At 38.3% G+C, this 18,010-nt stretch overlaps 1 protein-coding gene across 2 annotated transcripts in view; it reads right to left on the bottom strand.

The window, feature by feature from the left end:
• Positions 1 to 9,931: 9,931 nt before the first annotated feature.
• The window catches only part of ARHGAP15 (Rho GTPase activating protein 15), a 606,459-nt gene continuing 598,380 nt past the window's right edge, over positions 9,932 to 18,010 (bottom strand). For both annotated transcript variants that reach the window (XM_046657907.1, XM_046657908.1), the window contains exon 14: positions 9,932 to 10,296. In XM_046657907.1, the coding sequence (XP_046513863.1) occupies positions 10,113 to 10,296 (184 nt within the window). In that variant the 3' untranslated portion in view covers positions 9,932 to 10,112. The remainder of the gene's footprint in view (positions 10,297 to 18,010) is intronic.

Below are 18,010 nucleotides of genomic sequence, written 5' to 3'. Positions count from 1 at the left end.
CATTTGGCTTGTAAATGAACAACCCTTTTGTGTGTGCTGAAGACCATTGATAGAATAATGGTGCTAAAAATACTATTGATTAGGCAGCATTATCTCTTACACTTTTCAAAGACTATTTATATATGTTGTCATATTTTATTCTCTCAACAGCCCTGTTTGTTAGATAGGGAAGAAATTGTGTATGTATTTTAAAATTAAAGAAATTGAGACAGATATATAGAAAGACTTTTCTGGAATCACAGACACTCGATAAACAAATGAACTCTAGAAACCAGATTGATTCTAGATTGAATCCACATATCCATGTGAAGAGTAACATCCATATAACCAGCACAAATACTTTTATTTCCTAAAATGAAATACATGAATTGAAAGTAGTGTCCTTGAAATAGGACAAAATAAAAGGATCATAGAAAATAAAGTGCAGAAGAGCCTAGAGATGAATAATTATCTGATCTACTCATGGGAAGGATGAAGATCTGACTCAGGGTTTAAGAGACTTAAGCAGGTCCTCAAGCTGGCCTGTGGGCACACGCAGAGGAGACACTTAGAGCATAATACAACGAGGACTTGCCCCCAACTCCGTACTTTTGTTGAACAAAGGAGAAGTAAGACTTAAAAGCGTCTGTTCTATGTCCTATATAATTTAGGCAGAACGATTTGGCAACAATTTTGAAAAATCAGGTGTAAGTCAAATCCAGCTCTTTTCTCAAACTATGCTTGGAAAGTTTAAAATTCCAAGAGTGGTTCTCAGAAATAGTTTTTATAGGATAATGTATATTTCTGTTCATTCTGTTGGCCTGGGAAACTTTACATGGCTATAAGGAAATATGACAGGTTAATTGTTCTGCTTCTCAGGGCATAATAGAGATCCCTAGGTTAGAAGAGGTAATATATGTGTCAGAGATGGATATATAATATATACATATGCATCCATATATATATATTTGTAAGTATTTATAAAAATACTAGGTCTTAGGATGATTTAAACACTTCTCATTTGTAACTTGCTTTTTGGGAATTATTTAGTTATGCAAGATATCACCATATTCAGTATTTTTTTTTTAATAATAAACATGTCTAGTCAAAGAAAGCATTAATGAAGCAATTCCCCAAATAAAACAGTCCATGATATCTGAGTTGCACCAGAGAGAGAGTGTGGTCTTTGTAGTCTAATCAAGATCACAAGACTTGTTTTGAGCGTCTGTCATCTTTAATTTTACGGCACTTCATTTCAGAGTAGGACTGCCAGGGTCACATGCAATTAAAACAGAGGCAAGATTTGTCTTGTGAAATCTTAACATAAAAAGTAATGTGTTACTCCATTTTAACTTTTCTACTGAACTCTGTGAACTCACTAATTACTTTTCCCCCCTCTTGTCACCTTTTTGATATGACATGTATTTTATAGAGGAGATAGAAGTTTGGAATTTTTTTTTATATCATGCATACGACTGAGGATAACAAAATTAAACCACAGAAAAAAGAAATGCGTTTTTCAGAAATACATTATTTTTTTTTTAGAAATATCTGAGCACTCCAGCTTCAATTACAAAGAACCTCATAGATCAAATTCTAGGAAATAACTATTAATCTGCTTAACTAGGGCAGGTAGACGTGTAATAACGGACCAGAGATTTTATAGAGGCCAGGAGAGTGAACCGGAGTTTATTCTCTGGGGTGCAGGGCAAAGGGGCTTTTACGTGATTGGCTACGAAAAGCATTAAAAGCCAGCGCCAATGTGGAGATTTGGAGAGCGAAGAGGGCTGTTCCATCTTAGTGATCAGTAAATTGCATAGACCCTTATTAACCTTATTGATAAGGAGCTTAGGGAAGTCCCATTCAGGCGGCAATATATTCTTTTTGTTCTCCTGTCCGTCTCCGTTTGCAATCCCAGCCTTTTTGTATGGAGAGCCTTTATGCTGTACCTCCAAATTCAGCGTGAGTCGCTGCGACTTGAAGTTAGAGCAACGGACAGACGCGCGGAGCCAGCCCGTGCACAGGGGGCTCAGGGCCTATTTAACTGGTACTGGGGACACCTGGAGAATGTTTGAAAATTTTGTGCTTAAAGAATCTTTTATATTGCTCCTCTTTCAATGCAGCTGGGGTCTGTAGGGATCAGGGGATTATTTTTGATACCTGTCGAAAAGAGTTATGTCTACACTGATTTTCCATCCCTCACTACTAATTAACCTTATTGTATACAGGAAACAGTCTATTTAATACCTGCATTCTTTCTGTAATGCCAAGTAAAATGAAATCCAGTGTGAAATCTAGTTAGCGTTTGCCTTTTTGAAGTCATTTTTAAGTTTCCAGTTTTAGTGACTGTGACCTTAGAACTGATAGCTAGAAAAAGAGTGAGCTCAAACCAATTTTGGTTTCAATTGTATTCTTCACCCCCTCCAACTTAAAAGCAGCCTTTCACCTGGACTTGTGTGGAGGCTGAGGGAACGGGACATCCCGAGTTGGACCAATTTTCCCTGGAGCCTTCCATGGTGACCTTTTGCTGGAGTTCTAAGGCTTTCCTTCATCCCCCCATAGGCTGGCCCCTGCTCCATTATCTCTGTCTATCTTTAGCAGCAGAACACCTCTGCTCTTTTCCTTTCAGCCAGGGAGGCTGGAATTTGACAGACGGACTCATCGTGGCAAAGTTGTGCAGTAGCAACACAAATAGATGCTGAAGGAGAGGAAAGACTCTGAGCCCAGGGTTAAAATGCTGAAGGAAATCCCATTGGTGGAATGTTTGCGAGGGAAAAAAAAGGTAGGGTCTAGCAATAAAGAGCAGAAATTAAACTGTGTAAAATGTCACCAAATGATGTGGAAAAATCCACACATCTTCAAGTATGCTGCACAATATGGACTTCGAACACATTCTGCCAGTGACGTGAGAATGGTTAGCGCAAGTCCTGCTCTTAAAATGTGAGTGCGTGTCTGTGTCTCAAGTAAGCTTGTCAGCTTAAATGCTGCCAGAAGAAAGTGAGGATTTTTCAGGCCAATGCTTTGTATTTGCCAGATTTCTTAGCTTTTGAGATTTTCATACATTGGTCAGAAAGCCTATGCACTATAGCATTTATCTAACACATAAACCGTACATTTGACAGTGCAGGGGAGGTGAGTGGACGATGCTGCTGGGTGTCATGGATGTCCGGACTGTTCCAGATCTGAAGCAGGATGTCGGAATTTGCTGTTAGACTTGCATGAGTTGGGTTAGCAAATCTTCCTGTGTCTCTGCTGCTGAACCATAGGAGAGAAGCACTTTTTGGGGAGTTAGACTTAACAGAGGTAGTTAAAGGGTTATCTGTTTGATGATCCTTTGTAGGCAGGACTAGTAGTCAGTACAAATGCCTGTGATTTGAGACTACATTTAACCTGCTATGGCTAGTTGATAGGAAATCTGGTGGTGGATCATATTCATATTTAATGTTACTCATGTTCTGGGTGTTTGTCTTGGTTCACTCATCCAACAAGTGTATATTGAGCACCAACTATGGGCATAGTGTTACACTCTCCCTCACTGCTTTCTTAGCACTCTCCTAATTGAACGAGGAGTGTTCTATAGAATCCAGCTGATTGTGTAAGAATTTTGTGGACCCTGCATACTTCACTTCAAGGGTAAGATAGCAAAAATCAGCTGAATATGTCTATAAGGGATGTGTGCATGTGTGTACGTGTGTGTGTGGCGTATCCTCTGCCAGGTCTCTCACCAAGATGGCTAGACATTTTCATTTTGACGACACTACTCAGAAAATTGTCATCTTTTTGTACAAGATGTTCACTGTATTCTCATCATTTGGATAATTCAGGATCACTCTCTGGCAGCATGAGACACAATGTGTCTTGATGCCTGCCTCTTTTTCAATTATATTTAAGAGGAAGACTGCTGAGGACCCATTTTTTCTTCTTGCATGGGACCCCTAAGAGGCCAGATTTAATTTCAATACAATATTAGGCAGTATGATATGATGGATGGATAACATGACATTGACAAATATGATCCAACACAGGATAATATGATGTAACATAGAGTAGAAGCGACCCAAACAGGTACTTTTAAAGATGTGGGCAAAGAGACTTCCATTCTTTCCTCTTTATAATGTAGTTAAATGGTTAGTACAATGTCCATAAAGCATGCAGGAAAATGATATGGTACATAAATTTTAAAATTCTAATAGCAATAACATGAACGACTTTTAGCCATCTATTCATAACAACAAAGGTACTATATATTTCTTATATTTCTTTGTGGAATACATAATATCCTTCTTGTTTTTTCATGAAAATCAGTATGAAAGTGAAACTCTCATCAGGTGTTTTAATCAGAGAGTAACCAGGTACCCACATATGGAGTATAAATATTTAGAGTGTTTATGTGCTTACATTTCTTCAGTTCCTTTTCCCAACTGAGTGAGCATATGGTATTGTTGTTTAGTCAGGGGCTTCTGGAACGATATTATTGAGATTCAAATACTAACCTGACACTTACTGATGGCACGAACTTGCATAACTTCATTATTTTTCCCCCTCAATTTCCTCTTGTATAAATCAGGGTTAATAATTCTACCTCCCTCCATAGAGTTGTGAATATTAAACAAAACGAAGTATATAAAGTGCAGTTCCTGGTATGTAACAAGCACTCAACAAATGTTAGCTAATCAAAATTACTCTTTCCAGGACTAATTTTTCTTGGTGGTCCTCTGGGTGGCCAGAGGAGCAATACTGCCCCAAGAGAAAGGAGGGAGAAATCAGCTCCAGGTGAGAGAGAAATGACCTTATGATCATCTGAGAATCATGCTGGAAGCAGAAGGCGGTAGCATGCATGCTCATCTGACTTGGGCATGACTTGGTCAGAATATCTTAAGATGGTTACTGTCAAATGAGAAATCATTGTCAGAATGCCAGAATCAACCCCTAACCCAAACCAGCAATTCAACTGGAAATGGACCTGCTATAGAGTTTTATGTAACAGCAAATGGGGGTTGCACTTAGCAGTCATAACTAAGAGGTGGTGGGTGAAGCTTAGAAATTCAGTAGGATGATGCTCCATAATATGCATTTCCAAAGCTGCTGCCACTGTCTGAATTCAGACCTGCATTAACAGTACTGTGGCAATAATCTTCAGTCTGGCAATGGTACCTATAATTTCTCCCTTTCCACAACTCAAACTCCTTTCCACAAAGTTTCCAGGAGAATCTTTACAGCTCTGATAAAGACACTTCCCTGCTCAACAGCTCTTAGGGTCTCAAAATTCATTATAGACTTACTATAAAACCTTTTGTTATGGCATTCGAGGCTTTTTAGAGTCTGGTCCCAACCTTCTTTCTGATCATCTTGAGAAGATCATAAAGTTAATTGTTAGTCAATAAGCTGTAGATCTATCATCTACATCCAGTAGGGACAGCTTATAGGTTCCTGGTGTATTACCTGTTTTTTTTTTTTTTTTTGAGTAAGATTAGCCCTGAGCTAACATCTGCTGCCAATCCTCTTCTTTTTGCTGAGGAAGATTGGCCCAGAGCTAACATCTGTGCCCATCTTCCTCTATTTTATATGTGGGATGCCTGCCACAGCATGGCTTGACAAGCAGCGCATAGGTCCACACCTGGGATCTGAACTGGCAAACCCAGGGCCACTGAAGCAGAATGTGCGAACTTAACCCCTGCACTGGGCTGGTCCCATGTATTACCTGTTTTAATTTCCTTCACATGATTCCATTAGATAGTCCTAAGAGGTAAGATAAGGCAAGTATTATTCTATTTTATAGATTGGAATATTGAGACTCAGATAGAGTAAATAATTTGCCCACACCCTAAACAGCAAGTTTTCCTAAGTGCTTAGTCTGTTCATTTTCTACTCTTACACATCATTCCGACTCATTCACGTATCTCCATTTGCTTCATGTGCTACCATTTTCTGGGGAGCAGGCTTTGCAACATTGGAAGGTTTAACACTAGGTTCACAAAAGTGGAGGTCCTTGAGCTGAGTCTGCTCATATGTGTTTTACTAAGTGCCTTTAAAAATCAGGTTTCTTGTAACTTTCTGAGTTTCTGGCCTTTAATGAAAGATCTAAAGGTCTGGCAACATTGGGCCCATATTTTCACACAAGCAAGCTCGGTTTGAGCTAAGTAGAAGCCGACCCTTTTGGCTGGGGTTTGAGCTTGAGTTCTTAAAGCCTCAAGCCTGTTCTTCTTTACTCACTTATAGTACCCGTCTGGCCTTAGTAACCATTTGAGTTCGAAACCCTTGGTTTAAAACAAGAGGAAAAAATGTCCATTTATTTTCTAAAGATAAGATGAAACATTTTAATTGAGGAAATAATATGTGATTATTATATTTGAATAAAGTCTTTGTTTTTTTGTATCAAGATTTGAGTTTTCCAGGAGACAGTTGATATTGTTTTGGTCTTATTTCTCATTTTTGACAACAGAGCAATTTGACCCAGAACTCTTAGTGACAGTCCTTTTGGATGAAAATCTTTGCAGGACCTTTTAATTAGGAATTGACAGGGTGATTAACTTATAATTCACAAAAATAAATGCGGAATAGAGAAGTACAGGTCAATTTCTAGCTGTGTTAAACTGTAAGGACAGCACCATTGGCAAGTGATTGTTCCCTTTTAACAGCTTTTCTAATTTTTCTTAATTGGATCCTTTGTTTTCTAATTGGATAGAGAGAACTATCGTATGGCTTTCAATTACTAGCTGTGGCATGGTGATCCTGTCATATGGCACATGCTAAGTAAAGTCAGACTCTCAACATGTAGCACAGAATAGATATCCATCTTCAAGAAGCTTTTTGAGTGCATAAGAAAGAGGGGCAACCTCACACCCTGGGTAGGCAAATCCATGTTGAAATAGGACTAGCTTGATTTTTCGGGGAGACTCTTTTGGACTTGTGCTTCCATTATGTTAAGTTTATAATTTCTTAAAAATATTTGCTTATCGTAATATCTAAATACTCCTAAAAATACACGATTATCGTTGCATTCCTAGAAGATGTAAAATGTATACACACACACAAACACGTGCACAAGAAAATGCCAGTGTTCTCAAAGTAGTCAGTTTCTTCTGTCCGCTGGTGTCTCTTTCTAAGAAACAAAGTTTCTTTATGGTTTTCTCATTTTACAAGTGCCATCGGATCTCTTTTGTCTGCAGGATAAAATCTGAATATTTTATCATGTCCTATATCTGACCCCGAAGTCTTTTTCCAGCTGTATCCTCCAAAATTACTAGGCACGCACTTCATATGAGCTTTTCACTTTTCCTTAGAGATGTTGGGTCTTTGATGACTCTGTTCATGCCATTCCTGCTTCCTAGTATGTCTTCTACATTTCTCTTTGTCTGGTTAATCTTATTCATTGGTCAAGATTAGATTGAAAAGGTTACCTTGCCAGTGAAGCTTCAGCTGACTCCCCCAGGAACAATTTGTTATTTGGTTCTCTGTCAACCACTGAACATTATTATATCTTTGTACTAGCTTCTGTTCATTCATTCATTCAAAAATACTTTTAATCAATAAAACTTGGGGAAAAAATACTTTTTCAGCATCTCTGTGTCTAAGTGCTGAACGCTGGGGCTGCATGGTTACCAGGATGGCTGAGTTCCTGATCTTGTATCCAACTGTAACTAATCCTTAGGTGATTGTCTCCCTTACTGGTCTGTGAAACTACAGAGTGTGGCAGTATTTGCATTATTTTATATTTGATCAGTAGTGCCTAGACTTGCTCCTGGCTCAAATAAGGTGACTGAGAAAGGCTCGTTGTCTTTTCTTCTCTTTTTGATGGAGAATATTGATCAGTTTTATAAAATCTAACCCCCTAGTGAGTCAACCTCGTATACCTACCATCTTGGCTTTTAAACTTGGAACAATTGATGGGACCACCATCTCCGTCTTTGAGGTGTTATGGAATCTAATGACCTTTTTGTGTAACCCTTTTTATGCCTTCACTGTGTTTAAGTCAGATCCTGTGATGGGCGCTTTGGCTCAGCACCTTGGAATGGTCTTTTCCCAGAGAGGAAGCACAGTCTCTGATTAAATGCCCTTAGCAGGCAGGGATAGGACACAGCTGGGGTTTGAATCAGGCTAAATCCCATCAGATTGGCAATCAAGAAGCTGGTGCTTTTGAAGATTATAAATCTGGAAAGCAGCAGAGACAAGGGGATATGAGCCCTGCTCAAAGCAGGTAGTGCCACTTCTCTCTGGCTGTTAGTGCTGCTTCTCTCTGGCTGATGCTCCCAGAATTACTTTAAAGATGGACACGTGAAAGGATAAGATTTTAATCCTGGGACTACTAAACCTACTCCTCCCCCCCCTTCAGAAAGAGAAGTAATTAAAGTCTTGGAGAAGACATAATTGAGAATATGGAATGTCATGGAAATGAGGAAGTCTTGAAATAGAATGCCAGAAACTCTTGTTTCATGTCTCCATGTTTTGCTGAAAGGCATAAGTACAACTTTAAATATAAGAAGAGCTGAAAGCTGGCAAGTCTGTTAGCTCACGGTTACCAGTGACTTTAGGTCATGGGGTTCTGCCTTGTGACTTTCCTTGGCTTTGTGGTATGCCTATACATCCCACTCGATGAAACCATGCTTCAGCATTTATTGTGGTTGAGTCTCTGTTCTTGGCCTTGAGCCGATTTGCTGGCGCCATTGCCAAAATGAAGGCATTCAAGAGGGACAAGGGAAACCTCTCCCTCTTCAGGCAGCTCTGTGGATGCTGGAGCTGCCTGCGCTCTGGCTGTCTCTTGAGCAGACTCTCTCTCTGTGTATGCCCCGTCTATGCAGACAGCCTATGCCTCTGAGCTCAGTATTGCTCTAAGTGTTTGCTCTTGGATCCGTGCTTCACACATTTTACTTACATGCTTTATTTTTCATTTTATGAACAAATCGATAACTAGACTTACTCTTTATCGCACTGGATTAGTTTTATTTATTCCATTTGAATTTGATTAAAAAGCTGTCAAACATAAGTCTACATTTTTATCAGCTGAATACTTTCAGAAAACTGGGTATGAGATGTGTTCAGCTAGAACATACTTTTCAAAATAAAACAATGTTTGATATATTCTAGACAGTTACCCTTTTGTTTATCCATGACAACTGAAACTAACCATCAAATGGATAAAGCAATCCAAGTCTAGTCAAGTAATCCTTAGGGCATATGAAAAAAAGCCTTTTTAAAAAGTTCTTTCTAGATGGATTTAATGTAATTCACCAATAAAGCATCCTCAGAAGTATAATAAAAATTCTACATAAAATGACACAGCCAGGGAAAAGGAAGATATACAGTTTGATGATGATTCAAAATGGATATTAACATTAAAAATGAGCAGTCATGCAATTCCTGTGTAATATAAAGATCAAAATTGCAGGGCACTAATTTTCCTTCTAATTTATAAGACAGTATGTTTATGGGACTGCAAATGGTATATATAAAAAAACATATCCAATGGCAAATGTTTTGAACTGCCATTTTTCTTCAGAAAAATTGCCATTCAACATGTATTTGTAAATTTCACCATATAGCACCAAGGATAGCTGGACTATATTTACACATACAAAAATGTTCTTGAAGGATGGGATGTGTTGAGAACCGGATCTCCTTTGCTCTACTTTAAAATTATCAATTTCTACCTTCCCTCCTGTTTTGGTTCTTCTTAGGTACACATAGGCATGTGGGCACACTCCTGAGGCAGCCAGGGTAGTGAGCATGTTCACCCGTGTGTACACATACCAACTCTCTCAAGCACACTCATGTTCACTCACATACCTACATATATGCAACCATACACCCAATGCCCGGGAACAGCATTAAAGCTATTCTTGGACATGCGCTGTACCCTGTACAATATTTAATAGTGTGGAGCATGCCTAATGTACACCCAGAAGTGCTAGCAGGAACAGCACTGAAGGGTTAATGTAGAACACATATAGGCAAATATTGTCAACTATTTTATTCAAATGTTTGGAACTTAAACACCAAATCATCATTAAGTTTTCACAAAACGAGGCATCTGTCGCTTGAAAGGAAAAAAAATATTTCAGAAATATGTTTACAGAAATGTAAAAATATTAGGCATCGAGACAGATGTGAACATATTCAGTAACTTGTCTTGTCTGTCAGTCTTCCTCCGAGCCGAAGATCTTACTGTACTCGCTCAGCATGAGCTCGGCTATCTGGTTTTGGTACACCATATGTATCGCCATGTTCCCTGTTTCATTTTCAGCGCGCAGAAGGGTGGGGCCAAACACGATCCCTAAGCTCTGGGTAGACATGAGGTTCTTGGAGGCTTTGGCCACTATCCTGTGGAAAGAAGGAGAGAGAGAGAGAGAAAAAAAGAGAGATTCCATTGGAGTTTGAAGCAAAATAGTGGCTACTTTTGAATTATAAAGTTCTGTATTCTTGAATTCTTTTTCTTTTTTAAATTTCACTTTAAAGAAGGAAAGGAAGGGCAGTGATGGGCCTTGGCAAAACGGAGACTGCAACACAAGCAAAAAATTTTTCTAGTTCCAGAAAAAGAACAACTACCACAACGCTATTTAATCTTCTACTCTTTATGCTTCACTGTATGGAAATAGAACTTGTGACTTTTGGGGGAAGATGCATTACCTTGTACAACTTTTCATCCCCATAGTACCTGGCCATTGTGGGTGCTCAATAAAAGTTTGTGGAACTAATGAATGAATAAATTGCACAGCCAAAGTTACTGAGAGTTAATAAGATTCAGCCTTTGAAGTATTTATAGTCAATGGAGGAAACAGGTGAGACACACACAAAATATGTAAGAATCCAAACACAAAAAATAGAACAATATATGCATAATTAATGATGGAAGGTAGACATAAGGACTGAGAAGAAAATAAAGTTTTTAGTGATTACCTTCAGTGAGTAAAGTGTTCCTGAGAAATGCTACCTGGAATATGTTTTGTAGAGAAGGTAGGTTCTGAGACATTTAGATGTATGGCAAAATTCTAAGTGTCTCCCCCATTCATTTTGGTCAGCCAGTTTAGCTCATATCTCAGTAAAATGAAGAATCCTGTAGCATTTGCACAGGAAAGGAGTCCCATTGGAATCTAAGAAGTGTTTTCTTGTGTGAAGTCTGTATGGAGAGCTGGCATACCAATGAAACAGTAGGATGTGGTTTTTATTGGTGACAACGCTTTGTCTGTTTCAGTGCAGGACTTTTAAAAAGAAAATTAAGCCCCATCCCATAAATTGAGAATTTAAAGAAAGAATATTTATTCTTACAATTAAAGCCTACTTGGTTTTGTATTAAAATTAGGAACAGTGAGGTTTTAGTGATGTTAAGGAAATAGGGATAGCATATGGAAGGACAGGGAGCTAAAAAATGCTAAACTTTGCATTCTACCAGACATCCTGAACTAAGGGAAATGTGAGTGGAGAGAATAAAGGAGGTATAGGAACACCCTATTGAAAGGCAGTAGGGTCTTCTGTCTCAGAGTCCGTTGTGGAAGATTGGAGCACTGGGTGATTTTAGAGGACTCTTCGTTTGGCTTATGTGGGCCTCCACAGTCCCCAACCAGAGGAGGCAGGAAGACTTGCTTTACTTCCATCCCTTCACAAATCCCCAAAGTACCACTTCTGTGACGAAGAGACCAAGCCTTCCCTCTCCTGAAAGAAACTGAGAAGGGCCAAAGCTGTGGATTTGTGACTCCCTACAGCACAAGTTCATGGTCAGCAAAATGTCCTTGACCTGATCAATATCAATAATAATCAAGTATTATTCTAAATGCTTTTATTGTCTCATTTGATCCTCAAAACAATCCCACGAAGTAGCTTCTATTATCAAGCCTATTTAAAAATGAGAAGACTGAGGCCAAGAATGGTAAAGTGCCCATATCACACAGAGATGAGGTTCCCACCCAGGCAGCCTGGTTCCAGCGCCCGTGGAAGCATCATGGCCCTGGTGTGTGTCATGACTCCTATGTTCGGCTGATTTTTCGCTCTGCCACCCTCCACATGATTATCAGATCCCCCCATAAGACAGTCTGAATTTTTATTTGTCACTGTAGAATTGTGATTGACAGCCTGGTTGCAATAGTTTTATTGTGGGAAAAATGACTCTTAAATTTGGGCTGAATATTCAATATACCTCCCATTTTCATTTTTCTACTGCTTAAAATGGAGAACATTTGTACCTGTGAGTACTGTTGGCATGGCTACATTTCTGGAAGGGATTCTCATACTTTTAGAGTAACAGTAAGTTATCTGAGACTTTGAATTTAAAGTTTCTTTTGGAATATAAGAAACTATGCGACTTTGCTATGACATTTACTGAAAGTCTGTAGAATGATTTAAACATCTTCCTAACCTGGAGTAGGGCAAATGGAGTGGGCCTCTGCTTGCCTTTAACACACCTATTCCTTGATTTAGGATCTCTCTTAAGCCATTTCCAGACCTCTTTCTTATAAAAGTCATTAGTAAGATTTCACAGTGAAGGAAGATAGGTTTTCTCTTTTGGTTTTAAAGCAATACGTTTTTGTGATACTATCTCCTTCATTGAACCTGCCACAATAACAATAAAAAACAACCGTTAAAGGCAAATTTGGAGAGCACTAACCTAACCTAACTTAACCTAACAATTTTTTGAGTACCTCTTAGGTAAAAGTGGCTTTAACGACATTACTCACTGATAGCAAAGGTCTAAGTTGATAAGATTTATCTAGTAGGGAACAAGGCTCAGAGGTCATAGGGCATGGAGAAGGTAGAATTAAAAGCAAGAGAGCATTGAAAGTATGAAGGTGAATGACTGATAGAGGGCATCTTAGACAACAAGATAGAAGAAGAACATTAGGACCTGGATCCAGGGAGACTCAAAGGGGAAGTGGATGACATAAAGATAGATTGAGGATTGAAGACCTATTTTCCTATTTGATAATGGCTATAATTTCAGTTGGAAGCAGGAACCGTGAGAGTTGGGATAGCTGGGAACCAGAATTGCGCCAAACTCACAAAGGTGTGGCTAGAAATCAAGGGAGGTCCAAGAGCTGGTTATTGGGGTGGACCGTTGAGGCTGTCAGGAGGTTATGGGGGTAGAAGCTGGAAGAAGTCTTCAGCATCTGGAGGAAACTGGGTGACAGGAGGAATAACTCAGTTCTCCAGGGTATACCAGAAAGATACAGCAGGTAGGACTCAGGCCATGAGAAGAGAGAAAGAAGGCTGAAAGGACTAGACTATTTTTCAAGTTTCCCAGAGTTCTTTATATTTTTCCTCCTCAGCCAAAGGCTCTGATCTTAGAATACAGAGCAGGGCCAAATCTAGAGGAGGAAACCAAGCCTGACTTTAAATAGGATGAAGAGTAGGAGGCTGCTCATGGTGCATGTCAGAGCCTCCCTCAGGGAAACAGTTCTCTGTCTTAGCCATGGGTGACAGAAGAGGACTCCTGTAATGCATTTCTGCCAGTGTATCAGTTTCCTAGATTTCCTGTGGCCAAAGGTTCATTTTGTGCTTTTATGCATGTGTAAACATGGAACATTCATTCCATCTCAAATCTGTGTCCTTTGTATCCATTTCTCTGCACACTTTCCATTTGATTTTAATAAAACCAGCTTTAACTTATGAGTCCTTTAAAATAATCTTGTTATAAGTAGATTCCACTAAATAACATACAGTTTTTTATTCTTGTTATATTTGCATTACTGCAGGTTAAATTTTCTTGGCAGCTTGGAATTTTTTCCTAAGTTGGGAAAATCAAATTACTTGCAATAACTTTTAGAAAAATTAAATGTAGTTAAGAAAGAAAGTTAATAAGAAAATGTAGATGTGTATTATATAGAATACATGCTATCTTGCTTATTCACTGTTACAAAATGTGCGCTTGTGGGTATGTGTGTGTAAATATATTTCATTAACAATTTATGTTTTGAATATCAACCAACCAGTAGTCACTGTGTGTTGAAAAATCAATGAATCTTTAGGTTAGAAAGGATGCTGAGGGTGCAGACTAATTTGGGGTAGAAGTCACCAACTACCTAACTATATGATTCAGGTAGGTGGGTAAATATATTCTCGTACCAACATTTAAAGTAGATTAGACTCCTTTCTAACAGAGAGTGGGGGTAAACACTTGTAGCAAAGAAGGCCCCCAAACTGAGGATGTCTGGGAAAATGTATTAATGCTCTTATAAACTTCATTATTCAAATATGAACTCACCTACTCTCTATCTCAATAAACTCTTAAATAGTTAAATGGTTGATTTAGGATCACGTAGGGAGTCAGCCATAATTTCAAAGTATAGCTAGAATACTATCCTGAAAAATTATTTAAATCTCAGTTTTTTACCTCAAATCAATGGATATCAGCATTTCCACTCTCACTGTGGGGGCCAGCTTGGCATTGCAAGTGCTATTATTTCTAAAGTTTTCAACTACTAAAACACATGTAGAGGAGAAACATTGAAAGAAATAAAAACCCTGCGTGGAAAAAAAATTCAGTCTAGTACCTAAGATGGAAAACTCTCAAAAACAATACGTTGTTCTTCCAGTAGCTTAAAATGCAGTTGAATTGTATTGTTGGAGGAAAGGATCTGATTCAGAAAGCATATAGATTTTTACTATGGGTTTGGCAATACCTCCAGGACAGCTTTCACTAAACTGAGTTCTGCAAAGCACCATTTCTATGATATGCTCTACAAAAATAGCATTCCAGAGTAAAATAAGCTTTGGAGAAAATTGTATGCCATTTTTTCTTCCTGGAAATTCACAACGCATAATAGCATAATAAAGGCTCTGAAAAGTCCTGCGGAATAATATTCTTGCCCATCTTTTTTTTAACTCATGTCTTCGCTAAGTTACTTGAATGTCATAGATCCTCTTTCCTGAGTGACATCGAGGAGCATAGATTAGGCACTGCTGCTCTAGGGTGTTTTGCTGAGGGCCGACTAAATAAGTCTGAAAATGCTATGGATTTTTACCTTCCTACTCTACTCTGGCTTCAGAACTCTGCAGCAGCTAACACAAAGAGGTCAGATTGTGGTCATTCCCGGCAAGTTGCACCACTCTGGTAGGGCTTAGATTTCATTAGGCCTTAAACTCCACGACAGTGTTGTAAATTTTGAGCTAAAATTTAACCTGTTTTCAGCAAAGAAATGAAAGAAACTCCCTTTCTATGACAAAACAAAGACCAAAAGGCAAAAGGCCCATCTGAAGGAGAAAGGTGAGAGCAGAGACATGGTTGAGAGATTAATGTACAGTGAATTGATGGATCGGCAAGAAGGAGCAAAAACATCGAGATCTTAGATCAATATTTGGGAATTTCTCAACATGTCCATTTACTCACTGCTGGTTTACTCCCAAGAAATACTTATAGCAAAGATACTTAATTCTAAGTAACATGAAGAGCTCAAAGTTTAGCTCCTAGGAATGCTTGACCTGTACGAAAAAGACCCTAAACTGCAACTCTTTTGAAAAAGGCTATTTATTAATACTGCTTAGTTTAAAATAGCCTGACAAAAATAATTATGATTTTGTGAATTTTGTTCATGAAATGGCACTTGATATATATTCATTGTAAAAGCAATTTTTATACCACTAAGTAAGATTCAAGTTTATAAAAATCTTGAAATGGATAAGAATCATTTTCCTGGCGAGAGCTGAAAAAAGTGATATACAGTTTACAGCAGAAAAAGGAGAGGAAATGGCAGAGTTACTTTTTGTCAAGCCCAAATGGAAGGAGCAATGATCTATCAATTTAAGATTATTTTAGAAACAATCTATAATACAGTGCACAGATGTTGGACCCCAGACAAAAAAATCCTTGCAGCCTTATGCTGGGTAAGTTTTTCCAAAAGTGAGCTGAATTGCTAACTCAAAGAAATTTCTTAATTGCTTAAAATCACAGCCAAATGACTCCAATGGAAAGAGAGCTTTACTATAAAACTCAAAATTAATGCTGAATTAAGAAGACCAAAACATTTAATAATAGTCCAGCTCCAAAGAGAGAGATGGATGCAAACTTCCTTTTAAGTTTGTGCTTTGCTGTTACCATAGTGACTTGCAAAGGAAGTCGAAAGCCACATAATTGCCTGCAGGACAACTCTCAAGTTATTGGAGGTGTATTAAGTGTTCCCTTTCCTATCTCTGGAATGCTGTGATTTTTCAACACATGTAACTTTAGGACGGTTTAACTTGAATGGGGAAAGTGTGGTGGTAAATGTACTCCTACCATCAGGTCACACCTGGCTTGCAAAATACAGCTCAGCCACTGTATGTGAAATACTAGTTGTGCCTTTGACCACTTAAGTGAAGAGAAGCTGTTAAAAATAGAATAAATTTTCAATGTGCTCCACTTATGTTTCCTATGTACTATAACTACTTCGAGGGGGACCCATGCTAACCATATGCTTGCCTACCCTCAATTTGCACAAACTATGGTCCTGTCTGCACTGGCTTTTTTTTTTTTTTTTTAATAAGTTGGTGACTTAGCAAGGATTTCACCTTTTCCCTTAAAATCATGGCTGTATGTCACAAATGTTTCAAGGTGGTTATTCATCGGTAATTCAGTCATTTTTTTAATATGTTAATTTATAAATCAACTCGTTTAAACTAATTGTAAAGTCCTCAATTTTATACCTAAGTATTGTATTATTATTATTTTCCAAAGCAAGTTAACAACTATCTTCCTAACTGGGAATTATTGCTATATTCTGACACTTTTGTATTTAAATAATCTTTAACGCCATGTGTATGTAATTCTCTCAAAGCACATTTTCGAAGAGGAGCTTTATATGGCCCTTGTGTATTCATAGCTGACATGACCTTACTCTTTGCATTTATTGAATACCCTCTTTGCACTGATTTCAATGCAGAAGGCTGAAACATTTTCAGTTATTCACTGGTTTCATACTTTTCTTGATTAGACATGATAGGGAGATTTGGAGGTATCTTTAAAGCAATATTCAAAATATCTAATAAGATAGGAGGACTGATAAAGCAAAAAAAAGTGAATAGCCCATAGGCTTCAAAATGGCTTATTTCTGGTTTGAATATGTATTCTGTAAGGTGACAAAGGCCATAGATAAAATGGGATATCATAGCCAAAGCTCTTACATAGTAGATAATATCAAAAAGGAACACTAACAGTAGTTACTATTTGTCAAATATCTATGAAGTGCTAATCACTGTGCTTCAAATATACCACAATTTTCAAAGATGAATTTAAAAATCAGCTTTAATTTCTTTTTTTCTGATTATAAAGTAATGCATCTTATTAGAGAGAATTTGAAAAGTTTAGAAAAGTATTGTAAGAAAAAACTACCAATAACCATAAACAGTAACTCCATGTAAAAATTATTCATTCATAAAAATCCACTGAGTGCCTACTAGGTGTTGGACATTGTTCTGAATGTCAGGAATAGTGCAATGAGTACAATAGACAAAGTCCCTCTCTATATGAAGCTTATAATCTAGTGGGAGAACCAGACAACAAGCAGTATACTAATCAATATATAATGTGATGTCGGGCAATGAAGTACTTGAAGAAAAGCTGAGAAGTAGTGGTTCTTCCACTGACCTGGGGGACCTTTGAAAAAATCCTAATGGCCTAGAATTCATCCCTAGAAATTCTTGTTTACTTAGTACGGGTGGGGCCTGGCCGGCTGCAGGTCATATAGCCCCCAGATAATTCTAATGAGCAGAGGGTGGTGAGAAGTGCCACATGTAGCTGACAAGGTGTTCAGGAAGCCCTTTCTAAGGAAGGGAAGCTCGGGCAGAGACCTGCTTCAGTGCACATACTAGGGGAAGGAGAGCTCCAGGCAGAGAATAGCAGGTAGGAAGCCCCAGTGGTAAGGTTGTGCTTGCTGGTTGTAGGAATAGGGAAGATGATAGTGTGGCTGGAGGCTGGGGAGTGAGGTGAAAAGGATAAGAGATGCTGGGGGGAACCTATGAGCTTTGGTAAGGATTTGGGACTTAATCCTGAGGGTGACGGGAATGCATTGTTGGGTTTTGAGAAGAAGAATGACACTGCCAGCATTTAGGTGATATAAATGTATGGATAGTT

Source organism: Equus quagga, chromosome 4, assembly GCF_021613505.1.
Source record: "Equus quagga isolate Etosha38 chromosome 4, UCLA_HA_Equagga_1.0, whole genome shotgun sequence".
Lineage (NCBI taxonomy): Eukaryota > Metazoa > Chordata > Mammalia > Perissodactyla > Equidae > Equus > Equus quagga.
Note: the sequence above shows the minus strand (reverse complement) of the source record. Positions and strands in the feature narration are given on the sequence as shown.